The 17924-nt window shown below is 40.7% G+C and overlaps 1 protein-coding gene across 1 annotated transcript in view; it reads left to right on the top strand.

Moving 5' to 3' along the window:
* Positions 1-17924, top strand: part of CPA6 (carboxypeptidase A6) — a 208043-nt gene that overhangs the window by 145123 nt on the left and 44996 nt on the right. The window contains exons 5-6 of the mRNA XM_079796251.1: positions 2113-2214; positions 4101-4205. Of these exons, the coding sequence (XP_079652377.1) occupies positions 2113-2214; positions 4101-4205 (207 nt within the window). The remainder of the gene's footprint in view (positions 1-2112; positions 2215-4100; positions 4206-17924) is intronic.

Genomic DNA, 17924 nt, shown 5'->3' with positions numbered 1-17924 from the left:
CCCACCCCTACATAGGACAGGGGAAATTCATTGGAAAAGTGAAGTAATCCTATCTAATAAAAGAGTAATATGCAGATTGACTGTCACTCCAACACACAATATGGCTGCCCCCATGTGGACACAAGATGGCCAGCAGGGGAGAGCAGTTGGGAGGCACCAGGCCTGCAAGGGAGGGCAGTTGGAGGCGATCAACCCTGCAGGGGAGGGCAGTTAGGGGTGACCAGGCCAGCAGAGGAGGGAAGTTGGGGGCAAACAGGCTGGCAGGGGACCAGTTAGACATCAATCAGGCTGGCATTGGAGTGGTTAGGGGGTGATCAGGCTGGCAGGCAGAAGCGGTTAGGGGCAATCAGCAAGTCAGGCAGGCGAGCAGTCCTGGATTGTGAGAGGGATGTCCGACTGCCCATTTAGGCCCGATCCCACACAGGGATCGGGCCTAAACGGGCAGTCGGACATCCCTTGAGGGGTCCCAGATTGGAGAGGATGTAGGCTGGGCTGAGGGACACACACACACACCCCCATGCACATATTTCGTGCACCGGGCCTCTAGTGTTATAACTGCGGTTATAAAGACCTTAACTTACAAGTCGGATGCACTTATTGATGGAAGGTAGAGTAAGCTCGAGTTTGAGAGCAATGATTTGGTTGAGGGATAAGAGTGAACTTTGCTTCTTACCCCACACCCTCTGCAAATCTGTGACCTCCCAAAGGCCAAGCTTCATCTGTGGCACCTCAGGGCTTATTGCTGTGCTGTTATTTATTCTACCTGGAAAACATGGCAACCTCATTCCCACTACCATATCCTTTACTGTTCACCTGGACAACAATTCTCAGCTTAAGCAGGAAGACTGCTGTTTCTACTCTCCCAGACTGAATCAGAACTCCACTCCCACCTCTGAGCCCCAGCATATTGCATGCACCATAGCACATGGATGTATGATTATGTGATCAATGCCTTTCTCTCTAATAAGCTGCAAGTTTCAGGTGGGCAGGCCATTTCTTGTTCACCACTATATCCCTAGTGGCAAGCAAATAGACCTCCAAACAGATAGTTGAGGACAGAATGAATAAATGAATGCACATATATATTTTTCCATATTTCTCTGAATTGAGCAAAAGAATGCTAGGCATAGAATTCGTGAGATCCTGTTACATATTTTTAAGAGAATTTTTGGTTCTCTTGATAATGACATTCCTTTCAAGAGTATTTCTATATATTTTATGTTACAATAAGAAAAGGCTTTAGATAACTTGGCACATGGATGTGCTATTAACATGAACTAGAAAAAAGTTAAAATTTTAAAATATATCTATATAGATATGTATGTATACATACATACATAGACTCATTAGACTAAGAAAAAAATATTGTACCTTCCAAAATATATTTTTTCAGCACAGATTTTCTTTCACATCATGGAACAGTGTGACATTTTTGTGTGACTTCCATACTCCTCATGGAGATTTTAAGTCAGAAATGTCACCCATCTTTCTAAGTGCCTTATTCATCCATCTCCAGTGTACCTTCTGATGACAGGTAAGTGTATGTGAAAGGACTGATGTAAATGCATCACTATAACTGGGGAATTTATTCAGATTATGCCCTCCAATATGTGGCTTGATAGAATACCTTTAAATGAAAAAAAAAATGTCTTTTTCTCAGCATCTTCTGTTCATTAGCAAATTATAATATATTGCACTTCAGTGAACACTTTCAAGTTGTCTGGATGATTTTCTTGAAACCAATTTCCTTTTTTTACTCTTAAATAGTTTGGAGGAAATGAAAATAAATTTTTATTTTCAAAAGGAACCCAGAACACATTGATTTTTTTTTAAATTCTGCCATCAAGATATTAATGATAAATGGTAGTAGAAGGTATGCTTTAAAGAGGGAGCAATATACAGACATGCAGCTACTATTTGTAAAGGCAGAAAATAAAAGGTAACTTTAAATATCATGAAGAAATTTAAAATAGAAATTTTGCCTTTTTTTCAATTTTATATTCCATGTGTCTTCTTTGGGTTCTGGGACCTATTGTTGTCTTGTTACCTTCTCTTCTCTAAAAGCTCTGTAATTACGGGAATCTGACATGGTCTTTATTTATTTGCTTTTAGATTCAAAATTGGATGCATCATCTGAATAATACTCATTCAGGCCTCATTCACATGTTCTCTATTGGAAAATCATATGAGGGAAGATCTCTCCTTGTTTTAAAGGTATAAGCAGGAAATTATTAACTAAAATATTTACTAGACATTTGTTCTAACTTTGACCTACAGGGAAAAGAAGTGAAATGGTCTGTCATAGTGTCTAATATTTAACATTATCTGATAATTTCAGAAAACATTTCCCTTAGGTTTTCAAGCCATATTGAATTTTTGCCATTGAGTATTCCAGAGAATACTAACATATTAATGCACTTAAAATATAATGACCTTCAAAATGATTTGTGAGTTGGTGCAACATAAAAGTTATGCGTCATTCCCAGCCCTTGACCTTACATTCTCTTCACACCCAAACACTCAAAAAGATTTATAATAAAACATCACTCTCTACTTTCTCACCTTCTACTGAGACCTTGACTCACTGGCCTTTGTGCCCCCACCACTCCTCTAAATCTTCACTTGCCATGGTCAACGATGACCACGAGGTTTTCCTCCCATCTTTTTGACCATTCTCTCAGGTTCCTCATTCCTATCATTTCCTTACGTTCTGGAAGTCTCAGGATTCTATCCTCAAATGTGCTCTCATTCTACAAACAATCTCTAGATGGGCATATCCACCCCACGGTTTCAACAGTCATTCTAGACTCTGCTGTTCAGTGGAGTCCACTGTCTGGAGCGTTCAAGTGCATCACTGCCTGCTTTACATTCTCATCTCGATCGTCACCAAAGCACCTCCCCTCAGAACGGCACCACGCTGCTCCCAGTCTAAAAACATGAGCATCGGCCTAAATATCTCTCCTTGATTTTTACCATCAAGAACATTCATTCTTCCTTCTAAATATCTTTTGGAGCTGCACCACCCTCTTCTCTTGTCCTCGCTTGTTGCTGGGTCTGTTCCCCCTGGACTGTCCCAATAATGGCCTCAGTACTGAACTTCCTTTGGAAACCAGCCTCTACCCTCTCACCCTCTAACCCACCTCCACACTGCTGTCAGTGTGGGCTCTCTCTCTCTCCCCGACTCCAAACATACTTGTCCCATGGGATTCAGGATGAGCCAGCTCCATCTGCCACTCCTTCCTCCTACCCGGGAAGCAGTTCCTCAGATATGGTGTGCTTAGGTTCTCTTCCAAGCTTGTGATGCCTCTTCCAACTTGTCTGCCAGGCAAAGCTTCCCGTCTTCCTCAAGTGCTCAAGAAGGCTCCTTCTTGAGAAGCCTTCTTTTCTTTCTCAGGAAAAATTAGACATGGTCCCAAATTAACTTACACATCTTCACATCATACGGATTAATTGCTCGTATGTCTGCCCACCCCACTAGCACATAAATCCTGTCTTTCATCTTTGAATCTCTGGTGCTGAGTACAGTGTCTGACATTGAAAAGGAGGATTTTCTGAGTGAACTAATGAATAAAAGAAAACTAGATCCCCTATAAATATAAAGTCAAGAGCCACCTATTGATTACTGGGTTAGAAACCATTATAAGGTAATATTAATAGTAGGATTATAAAGAAAAATCTGTCACTTGATTCTATAATTCAAGTTGTTTTGTTTTTCCATTTTGCGTTTAAATAAAATTTTGACTTTGTCCACCTATAAAACATAGCTAATTCTTTACAAAAGATTCCCTGGGAATATTTCTGATTTCTTTGATAGAGGCGAGGTGGAAAATTTGGCTTTTTAGTTAACAGTCACATATTCTATTAAAATAGAGAAGCAAATCTCCTTAAGGGATGGCTGTTTTCCTTGTGTATTTTCCAGTTCTTTGGTTTGTAATAAGGGCAATAAATTTGTTTCTGCGTAAACAAATCTGGACTTCTGAAATAGGAAATCACTTTCTCTTTTTTTATGGATTATCAAATGAAACCTTATTAAATTATGCTGGTCAGTAAATCCAAAAATAAAAGCCTGCATTGGTTACTGTGAATACTCTTGTTTTCAGCTGGGCAGGCGATCCCGAGCTTACAAACGAGCTGTCTGGATAGACTGTGGTATTCATGCAAGAGAATGGATTGGACCTGCCTTTTGTCAGTGGTTTGTAAAAGAAGTAAGTTAAACCCTTTGCACAATGTCCATTTCACCTAGTCTGTGGTTCCCACATGTTTTTATTCTGTTCAAGGAACAAAACTGGGAATGTGAAGCCAGTGATACCTGCTTGAATGATAACGCCTTGATTTTGAGTCGCTTTTATGTTTCTGAAGACCTCTCATAGCCCTGGCTCAGCTTATCCTCACCTCTGCCCTTAGAGGTTGGAATTACCAGCCCTCATGAAAGAGAAGGAACCTGAGATTCAAAGCATTTAGGAATCTGTAACAAATTAGAAACCAACCATAGTAGCTGATATATGGCAAAAGGCTAAAAATCAAATTTATGTTGTTCCAGAGAGGTTTCTCATATAATATTCAACATCATCTGTCTTCTCTGTCAAAATGATCTCACATATGCTATTAACAATAAAGACATGAGCAAGTGATTGCATTTTTCCCTCCTCCTATGGATCTGTAATTTAGATACCAAAGAACTTTAACATCTCTGTGAATTTAACATTCCCAGTATCAGTATTTTTCATCGACTCTAATTGTTAATGACTCATAGTGATTTCTCATTTTCCGAAGGCTTCTGTACGTTAGTGTATCCAGTGGGTCCTTATCCCAAGAATGGGTCAACTTCATGAACCAACATCTTAACATGTCTGAATATTTTTCTATCCTTGTCAAGAATGTAATGACTTTCGTGGTTGTTTTTTAATCTTGACTTCTTATTTTTTTTAAAAGACTCTTAAAAGAAAACCAACCACTAGTACTGGTGCTGAAAATGAAAAAGTCTAAGGAAATGAAGGTTCTAAGGCAAAAAATAACCCTACAAATATTTCTAGCCCTGTACTTACAGAGAATCATTAAGGATACCAAAGATATTTTAAAACTTCAGTCTTATAGGGAAATTATATGCTCGAGTATGAGGTGTGGGATTTTGAGGACCCTCCTAGTCCTGGAAAATGTCAACAATGTACTGAATTTGTAAAATCTGCCTCTACCACTACCAAACCCACAAAAGTATCCTTAATTTTATAAATATTATGTAATAATAAAATTTTCAAACTATTCCTGCTCAGTGTTTTGAGTAATTCATATTCTTTAAAAGACTATTTCACCCTAATAGGACAAATGCAAAATCAAATAAGAAATTAACTCTATTACCTTGTATTAAACCCTTTGCACTCGCTTGCTTTTTTCTCGATTCCTTTATTCTAATGCTAACCATGTCGAGTCACACTCGACATCCGAGTGCAAAAGGTTTAAATATCCATTGTATATATAAACATACTGTCTTCTTTCTCAAGTTTCAAAAAGAGGAGAAATTAGTTAAATACAGAATACCTACTATTTATAGACCACGGTCTGTGTGTGATTGAAGGACATAAAATTTACCTTACCCCGCATGTGCGGCCCCTTCCTTAGAACACCTAACCTTATTTTATATGTTCATGGTGTTATCATCTCTTTTTGTACCAAAGGGTAGAGACTCTATCTTGTTCAATGCCAAATCCCCAGCACCCAGAGCAACACCTGGCACTTAATAGATTTTCAAACATTTGTTAATGAATGGGAATCATGAGAATCCAGTGGTAATGAAGTGGAAAGATTTCTGAGAGAGGACTTGTCAAATCATCTCATGTAATATGAATGGTGCCACCTGGGTTTTTGCAAGGCACAATCTGTGAAGTCATATAGAGCAGCTCTATAACTCAAGCTAAATGTCCAAGGAAGAGGAAGACACAGTGTAACCACAGAAAAAGAAAGAGGCACATATAATGACTGCCCATTGAAAATAGTTGATATTGGAGCAAAAGCAAGAAGAATCAATGAAAGTGATGTGCCATTTCACCAAAGATAACTAAAGAAAGGCTTTTCCCTTCACCAGGACGTCTTAAAGCACGCAGGCATGTCTAGCCATTTTTCTGCCTCTGCTACCCTTCCCACACCTCCCTCACTCTCCTGTTTATGGCTGTTGCTTGCCCCTCCACTTTATCACTTACATTTTCCATGAGTCAGGAGAGCAAACAGAAATGAGGGGGTGGGGGGAGAGGAAGACCTATGGGGTCGCTTGTCCCAGTGGCCTGGTGAAAGCATTGGGGCTGCCAAAGTGTGACAGCCACATGGTATCAGTGTCAGGAGTGGGTCAACATTACAGGCTTATAAGAAATATTCTCATTTGCTTTAAAGCCCCCATTTCCACTAATGGAGGTGTTGGGGGCAGAGGGAATAGGGACTTTAAAGATTTAAATAACCTTAAACCTGCCTAGCATTGGGACATCATCCCTTACACACTAACTCAGTCCTTTGTTAAATCCTCAGCCTCCCAAAGAAGGCAGGGGGAGGCCGGTCCAAGAGGGGCACCAAGCAGCATCCCTTCCACAAGTTACCGCCCCTTCCCCTCAGAAGTCCCGTGACCAGCTCCCAGGCTCTCAACTCATCTAATTTTCATGCCCCCTCTGGGGACACCAGGGAAGCTCTGGGCTCTCTCTCTGCCTCCCAGGAGATGTAGGATGCTATGTCTATCCCCCCTCTTGGCTGACACATGCCACACTTCTGATTGTCCCCACCTCTCATGCAGGAACCCGTGACGGGGTGTCCTTTCAGACGCGGAGTGCACAGGACAGAGGTCCTCTTTCCTTACATTTTTTCTCCAGTCGGTCAGTGGTCTCTATCCTGTCTTGATTTCCCTGGAGTCCCAACCCCAAGAGAAGAGGGTACTGTCAGAAACCAAAAGATGGGCTTCCTGCCTTTGCTTTCTCTCTCTCTGTCGAGTGCTTTAACCCAAACTCAACAGCTTAAAACAACAGAGAGTTTCTGTGGGTCAGCAATCCAGGCACAGGCGAGCCAACTGCTTCTTGCTCAGGATCCCTCACAGGGCTGCAGGGCTGCATTCATCAGAGGCTTGTGTGGGGGAGGATCTGCTTCTGAGCTCACTCACGTGGCTGCTGGCAGCCTCAGGTCCCCCCTGGCTGTAAGCCAGAGACGTCATGTGGGCCTCTCCACAGGGCAGCTCACAACACAGCACCTGTCTTCCCTCAGAGCCGAAGAGGGAGAGAGCAGGCCCAAGCTGGAAACCAGAGTCTCTTGGTAACCTAATCTCAGAAGTGACATCCCATCCCTTTTGCGCGTTCTGTCCATTAGAAGTGAATCGCCAGGTCCAGGCCGTATTCAGGGGGAGGACATTACACAAGAAGAGCTTAAGGACCAAGAGTGTGGAATCACCGGAGACCAGCTAAGCGGCTGCCTACCATATCTTGTGGCACTTTCCCCACAGCCACCACGGTAATGTTTACATCCTTATTCAGATGTGAACTGGAAGAAAACGTACAAGGTGAGGTCACCGGCACACGTTCAACAGTCAGTCAGCCCTGGGTTGGAATGCCAGCTCTGCCATTTACCAGCTGTGTGATCTCGGTGGGCAAGTCATTGAACCTCTCTGAGCCTTAATAATAATAATACGTGACACATTGGGTCACTGGGAAGATTAAATGATATAATGCATGTAAAAGGCGTGAAAGTGCTTGGCATATAATAAGCACTTAATAAAATCAATGTTTAAGTGGTAATTTCTGCAATTTGGTATTTTTTAAATAATCAACAGCAAGAGAATCATTAGAAAGGAAATCAGGCCCAACCAGTGTTGCTCAGTGGTTGAGCATTGATCCGTGAAACAAAAGGTCACCGGTTTAACTCCGGCCAGAGCACATGCCAGGGTTGCAGGTTGGATCCCCAGTAAATGGCATGCAGGAGGCAGCTGATGGCTGTTTCTATCTCTCTATCCCTCTCCTTTCCTTCATCTCTAAAAATCAATAAACCATATTTAAACAACAACAAAAAATCAGCAAGGATATGAAAGAACTCAATAACACCATCAACCAACAGAATCTAAACAACATTTATAGATCACTCCATCCAACAACAGCAGAATACACATTCTTTTTAAGCATCTATGGAACATATATCATGATATACCATATCTTGGGCCAAAAAACAGGACCTTCACAAATTTCAAAGAATTAAAGTTATACAGACTGTGTTCTCTGACCACAATGAAATCAATCTAGATATCTATAGCAGAAAGATCACAGGAAACCTCCAAACACTTGGAAATTAACACTTTAAAATTATCTATGGGTCAAAGATAAAATCTCAAAAAAAATTGAACATATTAAACTGAAGGAAAATTAAAATATAACATATCAATATTTCTGGGACACAGTTAAAGCAATGCTGAGAGAAAAAATTATAGCATGTAATGCATATATTAGAAATCTCAAAATAATAACCTAAGCTCTCACCTCAAGAAACTAGAAAAAAAATAAAAAATGAAACCAAAGCAAACAGAAGTAAAATATTGATAAAAGAAGAAATCAATGAAATTGAAAACAAAATCAGAAAAAAATCAGTGAAACAAAGAATTGGTTCTTGAACATGTTAATGAAATTAATAAAACTCCAGCAAGGAAGACAAAGACAAAAGATGGGGGGATGAGGACAAATATGTAATACCTTAACCAATGAAGAAATTAAAATGAAATAAAATAAAATAAAATAAAAAGATAGAAGATACAAATTGCCAATATTAGAAATGAAACAGGGAATATCACTGCAGACCCTGCTGATACCAAAAGGATAATAGGACAATACTATGAAGAACTCTGCACATATAAATTTGACAACTTACACAAAATGAATCAATAAGTTGAAAAACTGCAACTCATTATAAAACAGATCATTTGAATATCCCTATTACTATTAAGGATATTGAATTTGTTATTTTAAAATTAAAAGAAATCTTTGACCCATATTGTTTCACTGAAGAATTCAACCAAATGTTCAAAGAAATTTAACACCAATTCTCCATGATTTCCTTTAGAAAATAGAAGAGGAAAGAACACTTTCAATTTATTTTACAAAGCTAGTAATTGCCCTGATACCAAAATCAGACATAGAGTAGGGGCGGGGGGCGGGGGGGAAGAAAACTAGAGAATAGTATCTTTCATGAAAATAGATTCAGAAATCCTTAACTAAATAGAATCCTTAGCAAACAGAATTTAGCAATCTATAAAAATTATTATGCACCATGGTCAAGTGGGGTTTATTTCAGGAGCATGAGCTGGTTGGATATTTGAAAGTTAATCAATGTAATCTAACATAATAACCTTCTCACATAATCTTATCAATTGAGGCAGAATAAGCTTTAACAAAATTCAACATACATTCATCATAAAAAATCAGAAAATAGGAATAGAGGGGAACATCTTCCACTTTATAAAGAACATCTACAAAAATCCTGCAGCAAACATTTATACTTAATGGTGACTGACTAAATGCTTCTTGTAAAATCAGGAACAAAATAAGGATCTCCACTCTTACCACTCTTAATAACATAGTGCTGAAAGTCCTAGTCAGTACAGGCAAGAAAAAGACATAAAAGGCATATAGATTATAAAGGAATAAATAAAATTATCCTATTTGTAGGTGACATGACTGTCTACATCGAAATCCCAAGGAATCTACAGAAAAATTTATAGAACTAATAAGTGAGTTCAGCAAGTTCACAGGATACAAGATAAACATACAAAAATCAATTGTATGTCTATATATTAGCAACAAACATATGGACACTAAAATTAAAAAATGTAATACCGCCTGGCTGGTGTGGCTCAGTGTTTGAGCATCAACCTATGAACCAGGTGGTCACAATTCAATTCCTGGTCAGGGCACACACCCAGGTTGCAGGCTCAATCCCCAGTAGGGGGCATGTAGGAGGCAGCTGATCTATCAATGATTCTCTCTCATCATTGATATTTCTATCTCTCTCACCCCCTCCCTTACTCTCTGAAATCAATAAAAAATATTTTTTTAAAAAAAATACAATACCATTTATAACGAAAAAAGTAAAATACTTAGGAGTAAACCTAACAAAACACTGTACCAAAGTTTTATGCTAAAAACTACAAAACACTGGTAAAAGAATTAAAAATCTAAATAAATGGAGAGGCACACCCTATTCATAGATGGGGGACTCAACATATAAAAATGTCAATTCTCCTCAAATTAATACACAAATATAACATAATTTATTCCAGCAAGACTTTTTTAGATATAAGAAAGATTATTCTAAAATTTATATGAAAAGGCAAAGGAACTAAATGAGCTAAAACGCTTTGAAAAAGAAGCATGCTACCCAATGTCAAAACATATTATGACATATGTAATACCTTAATCAATAAAGAAATTAAAAAATATGTTTTTATATTAGCTACACTAATCAAAATTATTTGTGAAGGGATAAATGGATCAGAGATAAATGGATCAGAATAGAGGACCCAGAAGTAGCCCTATACTTTCATACCCAACTGATTTTCGACAAAGTTACAAAAGCAATTCAATGGAGGAAAGAAAGACAGCCTTTTCAACAAACGGTCCTGAAGCCAGTGGACTTCATAGGCAAAAATATGAACCGTGACCTAAGTCTCACACTTCATACAAAAATGAACTCAAAATGGATCACAGACTTAAATGTAAAATTATAAAACTTTTAGGAAAAAATCTTCAGGATCTAAAGCTAGGCAGAGTCCTTAGACTAGACCCCAAAAGCATGTTCCACAAAATAAAAGTTGATAAATTGAACATCATCAAACTTAATCAAAACTTTGTGTGAAAGACCCTATTAAGAGGATGAAAAAGATGAGCTACAAACTGGGAGAAAATATATGCAAACCATATATCTGATAAAAAATAAAAATAAAATAAAAGACTCACATTGAGAGCAAACTCAAAACTTGACAACAAAAATGGAAGCAATCCAATTTAAAAAAGGCAAAAGACATAAAAAGACATTTCACCAGAGAGTATACAAACGGCCAAAAAAAAGCATACAAAAAGATGCCATTAGGGCAATTCAAATTAAAACCGCCATGAGCTATCACTACACACCTATCAGAATGGCTAAAATTAAAAATCATTCATATATACAGAGAGAGAGAGGAAGAAAGGGAAAAGAGAGGGACACCGCCGAATGCTGAAAAACTGAATCACACATCGCTGCTGGTGGGAATGCAAAATAACAGACCTACTCTTGAAAACAGTGAACAGTTTCCTTTAAAACTACCATATGCCCCAGTAATTGCACTCTGGGCATTTATCCCAGAGAAATTAACATTTATGTCTGCTCAAAACCTGTTCAGGAATGTTTATAGCAGCTTTATTCCCAATAGCCAAAAACTTGAAACAATCCAGATACCCTTCAATGGGCAAATGGTTAAACAAGCCAGTACATGCGTGCCGTGGAAAACTACGCAGCAATAAAAAGAAAAAAAAAATTATGGGCACACACAATAACCTGAATGAAGCTCCAAGGAATTACCCTGGAAAACCTATCCCAAATAGATACATACTGTATGATTTCATTTATAGAATGTTCTTGAAGTGATAAAATTATAGAAATGGAGAGCAGACCAGTGGTTCCTGGCAGTTAAGGAGAGGTGGAGAAGGGAGGAGAACTGGATGTGGCCATAAAAGGGCATCATGAGGGGTCCTGGTGGTGACAGAAAGGCTCTGTATCTTGACTGTACTCACGTCGGTACCCTGAATGTGATATTATACTATAGTTTTGTAAGATGTTACCATTGGGGGAAAGTGGGTGTGGGAACCATACCAGAGCAGCCAGACAGCCAAGGCCACTCCGAGTGTGAAAGGCCTTGTTGTTAGTATGCTGGGATGCCCAAAGCCACGCTGCGCCTAGGCTGATACCACAAGCACGTGCAAGGACACAAGCACAACAATCCCATAGTCTACTGCGCATGCGTGCCCTTCTGTAGCCAAAATATGATTGATGTAACTATTGGCACGAAGCCTTCTTTGTCTCTGGAATAATATTCAAGTTACTGATCTGCTAGTCTGCTGGAGTGTGCTACACAGAGATGTAAGGCTACAGGGACCAGCCAGGGTGCCAGACAGGGGAGACAGGGGAAGCTGCTGAGGCAGAGAGCTCAGATGCCACCACAATGTAAGGTGGTGAGTTTAGAGGCAGCAGGCGGCTGCTCAGATAATGACTGTGAAGTACAGAGACTATTAGAGGTGCTACTATGTGGGAAAGTTATGTATTTGCCAGCCGGTGTACGGTTGCCTGATTGGGACACTGTTATGAAGAGCTGTTTCTCTAATGGCTTATGGCCACTGGCTTCTGCAATAAAGACTCATTCTTATATACCTACAAACCTCTCATGGCTTCTCCATCTAAGACCCAGCGTCCAAGAAGGTCCAGCCCTAGACAGAGGGGCTCAGACCCAACACCTGTAACTAGTGACCAGAGGATAAAGGAGGAACTTGAACTAAGTTCCCAACAGTTAGTACAGTGGGCAAGGTTCGAGACGGAACCTGCCCAGGCGTAGTCGGGAAGAATTTAGAAGAATATATGGACTTAGAGCAACTCAGAGCATCGGAGCTTGTGTAGGGCTCTTGCTGTCTCTAACAGTGGGTAAAAGGTACATGGGATTTTTCTATATTGATTCTTATATTTACACCAGTGGCCCGGTGCACGAAATTTGTGCACAGGAGGGGGGTTCCCTCAGCCCAGCATGCACCCTCTCCAATCGAGGACCCCTTGGGGGATGTCGGAGATCCCTCTCGCAATCTGGGACTGCTGACTCCTAACCACTCACCTGCCTGCCTACCTGATCGCCCCTACCTGCCTCTGCCTGCCTTCCTGATTACCCCTAACCCCTCTACCTGCCTGATTACCCCTAACCTCTCTGCCTGCCTGCCTGATCGCCCCTAACTGCTTCTGCCGGCCTGCCTGATCACCCCTAACTGCCCTCCCCTGCCGGCCTGATCTCACCCCCAACTGCCCTCCCCTGCCGGCCTGATCTTGCCCCCAACTGCCCTTCCCTGCCAGCTTGATCACCCCTAACTGCATCTGCCTTGGCCCCTACCACCATGGCTTTGTCTGGAAGGAAGTCGGATGTCCAGAAGATGGCCAGTAGACTGGTCTAATTAGCATATTACCCTTTCATTAGTATAGATTATATAGGATAGGATTGCTTAAATGGAGGCGGGGATTTTTTTCAGCAGCAGGAGATGCTCTTGGCAGATAAAAATACATAATCCCTATATCTAGACTGATAGCCAGCCATATGCACTATACTGCCAAACCAGTCATTAAAAAATTGAACCTCTTTCTTACACCTTACACCAAATAGCTGTTGCCCTTAAAACCCATCCTCAGCCCCCACCTTAGGTTCTGCCTTCACAGTTCACCCAGATTAGGTTCTGATTGGTTGGTTACTATGCCAGTCAGTGTCAAAAGCTCTGCCTCCTTGGCTCCTCACAATTCACCTAGATTTGGTTCTGATTGGTCGGTTTCTATGCCAGTCAGTGTCTCCAGGCCTATCTCCAGGCCTGATCAGAGAGGTGGGGCTGATCAGCAGCCCCTGTGGAGGCCTGGAGAGAAAAGAGAGGCATGGCTGCTGGCCAGGACCAGAGAGAAAGAGAGAGGCAATGGCTGATCAACAGCTGCCACGGAGACTATGGATAAGACCCTGCTTCTCTCTCTAGGCCTCTCTCGGGCCTGATCCGCAGCCCCCTCGGCAGTCAGTGCTGGTTTGCCATGCCCGCTGCGGCAGCAGTCAGTGCTGGGTCGCCACGGCAACCCAGGACTGACTTCTGGCCGGTCGAGCCTTCGGTCGTTTTGGACGTTAGGGACCCTGGGTTTTTATAAATTAGGATGTGAATCTACATTTTTCTAAAAAAAAAAAAAAAAAAAAGAACTTATTATAAAAATAATAACCAGGTCTCCATACTTCTGGGTTCCATTCATCCCTGCTCTCTTCCCTGCTGTATAATCCTCATCCACAGACCCTAACTCTATGCCCTGGAAACTATATGTATCAATATGCGGCTCTGGCTCCATCTGTCCCTCTCTTCTTCTGCCAGCTTGGCTATCCCATGCCATGCCTTAAGAGCCACTTCCTCTTCTGCTCCCCACTCCAATTTAGTGGATAGATCCATGAATGCCTTGACACACAGCGCTCAGAAGACAGTAACACAAAAGCAAAACTACCTGGATTTCAATGACTGGTGCGAGGGGCTTGATCACTATGTTATTTTGAAAATTGCTCAAATGAACTCATTATCTCTACATCTGGCTGCTGGTTGCATTTTAAATGCAAAATGCACAAGATTGTGGGTTTTTATCTTTTAAATTGAAAATCTTTTAATTATGTTGAAAAATATAGAGCCATCACTTTTGATTTCAATACTTGCCACCTCTTTTTCCTAGTATTCACATCACAGAATGTTCTATCTTGTAAGCAAAATGAAAGAAACAAATGAAGGTATGCTTGGATTGCAGAATCTTTCTCTTGTTGAATGCTTGTTTATAGCAGGATAGAACCATTACTAGCATTATATTTAAAGCACTGGGGGGGAGGTTGGAGGGGGGAGGAACAGACATGGTGGACTTACTAATGAAATATGTTCTACAGATGTCCTTTCACCATGAAACCAAAGGGAGCTTTAAGAAACACTATCTTTTGGTGATAAAGTTTTCTTAAATTTATAATGAGCCAAGAGAGATGATACAGACATGAAATTCATCAGAGAAAGAAAATTAGAATAGATACATAAGGAGAAAGAAACAGATAAATACATAGAACTTGGAGGTTATCTTTCTGCAAAAGCAAACCAATGTTATTTACCAGAGTAGAGACTTAAAGCTGAGGGTAAACAGAGCAGGAGAAAAAGAAAATAGACAAGTAGAGACTTATGAAAAGGGACACACACAAAGCTTAAAAGTAATGGACTTAAAAGGTAAAGTACAAAACAAACAAAACTACCAACTTAAGAAACAAGTGGTGAAGGAAGGCCTGGGGTGGGGTGGGAACCAGGGGGTGAAGAGCAAGGGGAAGGAAAAAAAGGGGGGGTACATCTGTAATACTCTCAACTATAAAAATATTAAAAACTAGAGGCCCAATGCATGAAATTTGTGCAAGGGCCTTGTCCCCCACTGCCGCAGCTGTGGCCGTCTCTGCCTCAGCCTGCCACGGCTTGTCCAGAAGTAAGGACATCCAGAAGGACATCCGGTCTAATTCGCATATTATGCTTTTATTATTATAGACTAGAGGCCTGATGCACAAAAATTCATGCAAGAGTAGGCCTTCCTTCCCCCAGCTGCTGGCACTGGCTTCCCCCTGGCACCCGGGACCTGGGCTGGCTTCCCTCTGGCTGCCCGCAGGCACCTGGGACCCAGGCTGGCTTCCCTCGGGCTGCCCACAGGCACCTGGGACCCGGGCTGGCTTCCTTCCAGCCCTGGCTTCATCAGGAAGGATGTCAGAATGACGTCTGGAAGACGTCCAGTCTAATTAGCATATTACCCTTTTATTTTTATAAATAGTAATTATAAAAAAACAGGTTAAATGCAGTTGAACAGTTCCTCAAAAAATTAAACATAGAGTTACCATGTGACCCAAAAATTTCACTCCTGTGTATATAACCAAGAGAAATCAAAACATATATCCACACAAAAAACTTGCACATGAATGTTCAAAGCAGCATTACTCTTAATAGCCAAAAAAGTAAAAGTAACTCAAGTGTCCATCAACTAATGAATAAACAAAATGTGGTATATGCATACAAAAGGATATTATTCAGACAAAAAAGGAATGGAGTATAATACAAGATAAAACATGGGTGAACTTTGAAAACATGCTTAAATAAAATAAGCCAGACCCAAAAGACCACATATTGCATGATTCTATTATATGAAATGTCCAAAATAAGCAAATCCATAAAAACAGGAAGTAGATTAGTGGTTGCCAGGATATGGGGGAGAAGAGAGTTGGGAGTGACTACTAATAAGTATGATGTTTCTTTTGGGTGTGATGGAAAAGTTCTAGAATTAGATAGTAATGATAATTGAACTTTATGAATATACTAAAAATCACTGAACTATCCACTGTAAAGTGGTGAATTGTGTGTTATATTAATTACATCTCAATGAAAAAGGAATGAAGTACTGATACATGCTACAGTATTGATTAACCTTAAAAGCATTGCTTAGTGAAAGAAGCCAGTCACAGAAGACCACATATTACATGATTCCATTTATATGCAATGTCTAAAACAGATGAATTTATAAAGACAGAAAGTAGAATAGCTGTTGCTTGTGGACAGGGGAGTTGAGGGAGTTGGGGAATTGATACTTAAAATATAGGAGTTTTGTGGGGGGGGGAGGTTATTATGAAAATATTCTAAAATTATATAGGGGTGATGGTTGTACAACTCTGAGTATATTTTTAAAACACTGGATTATATACTTTATAAGGATGAATTATAAGATGTGAAAATTATTTTCCAATACAGCTGTTATTTTTAGAGTTAAATAGGGCTTCCCTAGAAGGTATTTATATTGATCAGTCCAACAATTTCTTGTTGAGCACTACATTTTCAGTGCTCTGCTAGCATTATGAACGTCAGCATAAATATAATTCATGGTGCCTGCACTCAAGGAGTCTACATTTTATTTAAAAAGAAGTATTTATGTGTAGGAAACAATAATAAGCAACAGAAAACAGTGTATCTTTGGGAATTAAATTGAACTGACTATAGTAGCTGAAATTGTCAATCACCCGGATTGAGTATCTTAAGCCATGACTGGTGCTAGCTGGCCCAGAGTTATGTATAGCACTTAATTTTTGCCTCCAATAATTCTACATTTCTGTGGCAAATCTGACCAGAGTCTTTCATAAAACTAGAAGCCCAGTGCACAAATTCATGCACAGGTGGGGCCCGGCCAGCCCACCCCAATGGGAGCCATAACGCCAGGCCAGTGGGGGAGAAGGGGCCATGGACGGTTGGCCAGCCAGCCCTGCCCCCAATCAGGGTGTTGGGGGCTGACCAGAGGCAGGGCCGGGGGGCGGGGGGGGGAGAGGGCTGCGGGCGGTTGGGGCCCAGATCATGCTGGTTGGCTGCTGCAGTGCGTGTCATAGCCACTGGTCGTTCTGGTTGTTCTGGTCATTCCACCATTCCAGTCGCTGGGCTTTTATATATATACTTAGAAAGTAACTCAGGGAAATATTTTTTGATTTCCAAGTGGGAAAGACATTTCCAAGCATAAAAGCAAAGGAGAAGACTTAAAGGAAATGATTGAGAGCCCTGGCTTCATAAAATATTTTAGAGGAGTAATTAGTGATGTGAGAAACTGTCCATGGCATGCTGCTATATCCAAAAAATAAAAACCAGCATGGACATTATTATTATTTAAAAAACCACTTAAGTCAATCAAAACTGAACACATTTTATTCCCAAACTACCAGTATTTTAGAATCAGTGGTTGTATGCTGTTTAACTCAGTAGCAGACCATAGATAAAGCAAGGGTTTGTGAGAAGATGGTCCACAGGCAAATTGGGATAGTAATGATCTGAAATGAGAAGTTCTTCCAGACTTTGAAGATAAAGAAGGGAATGAAAGAAATAAGAGAAAGAATGGGGAAAAGAAAGAAAGGAAGGGAGAATGGAGGGAAGACAAACAGAGAAGAGAGAGGCAGGGGAGGGGATAGGAGGGAGGGGAGAGCAGGGGAAGAGAGGAGAGGGGAAGGGAGGGGAGGGGAGGGGAGGGGAGGGGAGGGGAGGGGAGGGGAGGGGAGGGGAGGGGAAACCTTGCTTAATTTCCCAGGTGAGCCACAGTCTTCTGCTGCTGCTACATAATGTGAAACCTCAGCCTTCCTT

The sequence above is a fragment of the Cnephaeus nilssonii genome (genome assembly GCF_951640355.1).
Source record: "Cnephaeus nilssonii genome assembly, chromosome: 18".
Classification (NCBI taxonomy): domain Eukaryota; kingdom Metazoa; phylum Chordata; class Mammalia; order Chiroptera; family Vespertilionidae; genus Cnephaeus; species Cnephaeus nilssonii.
This window is presented reverse-complemented; position numbering and strand designations above follow the sequence as displayed.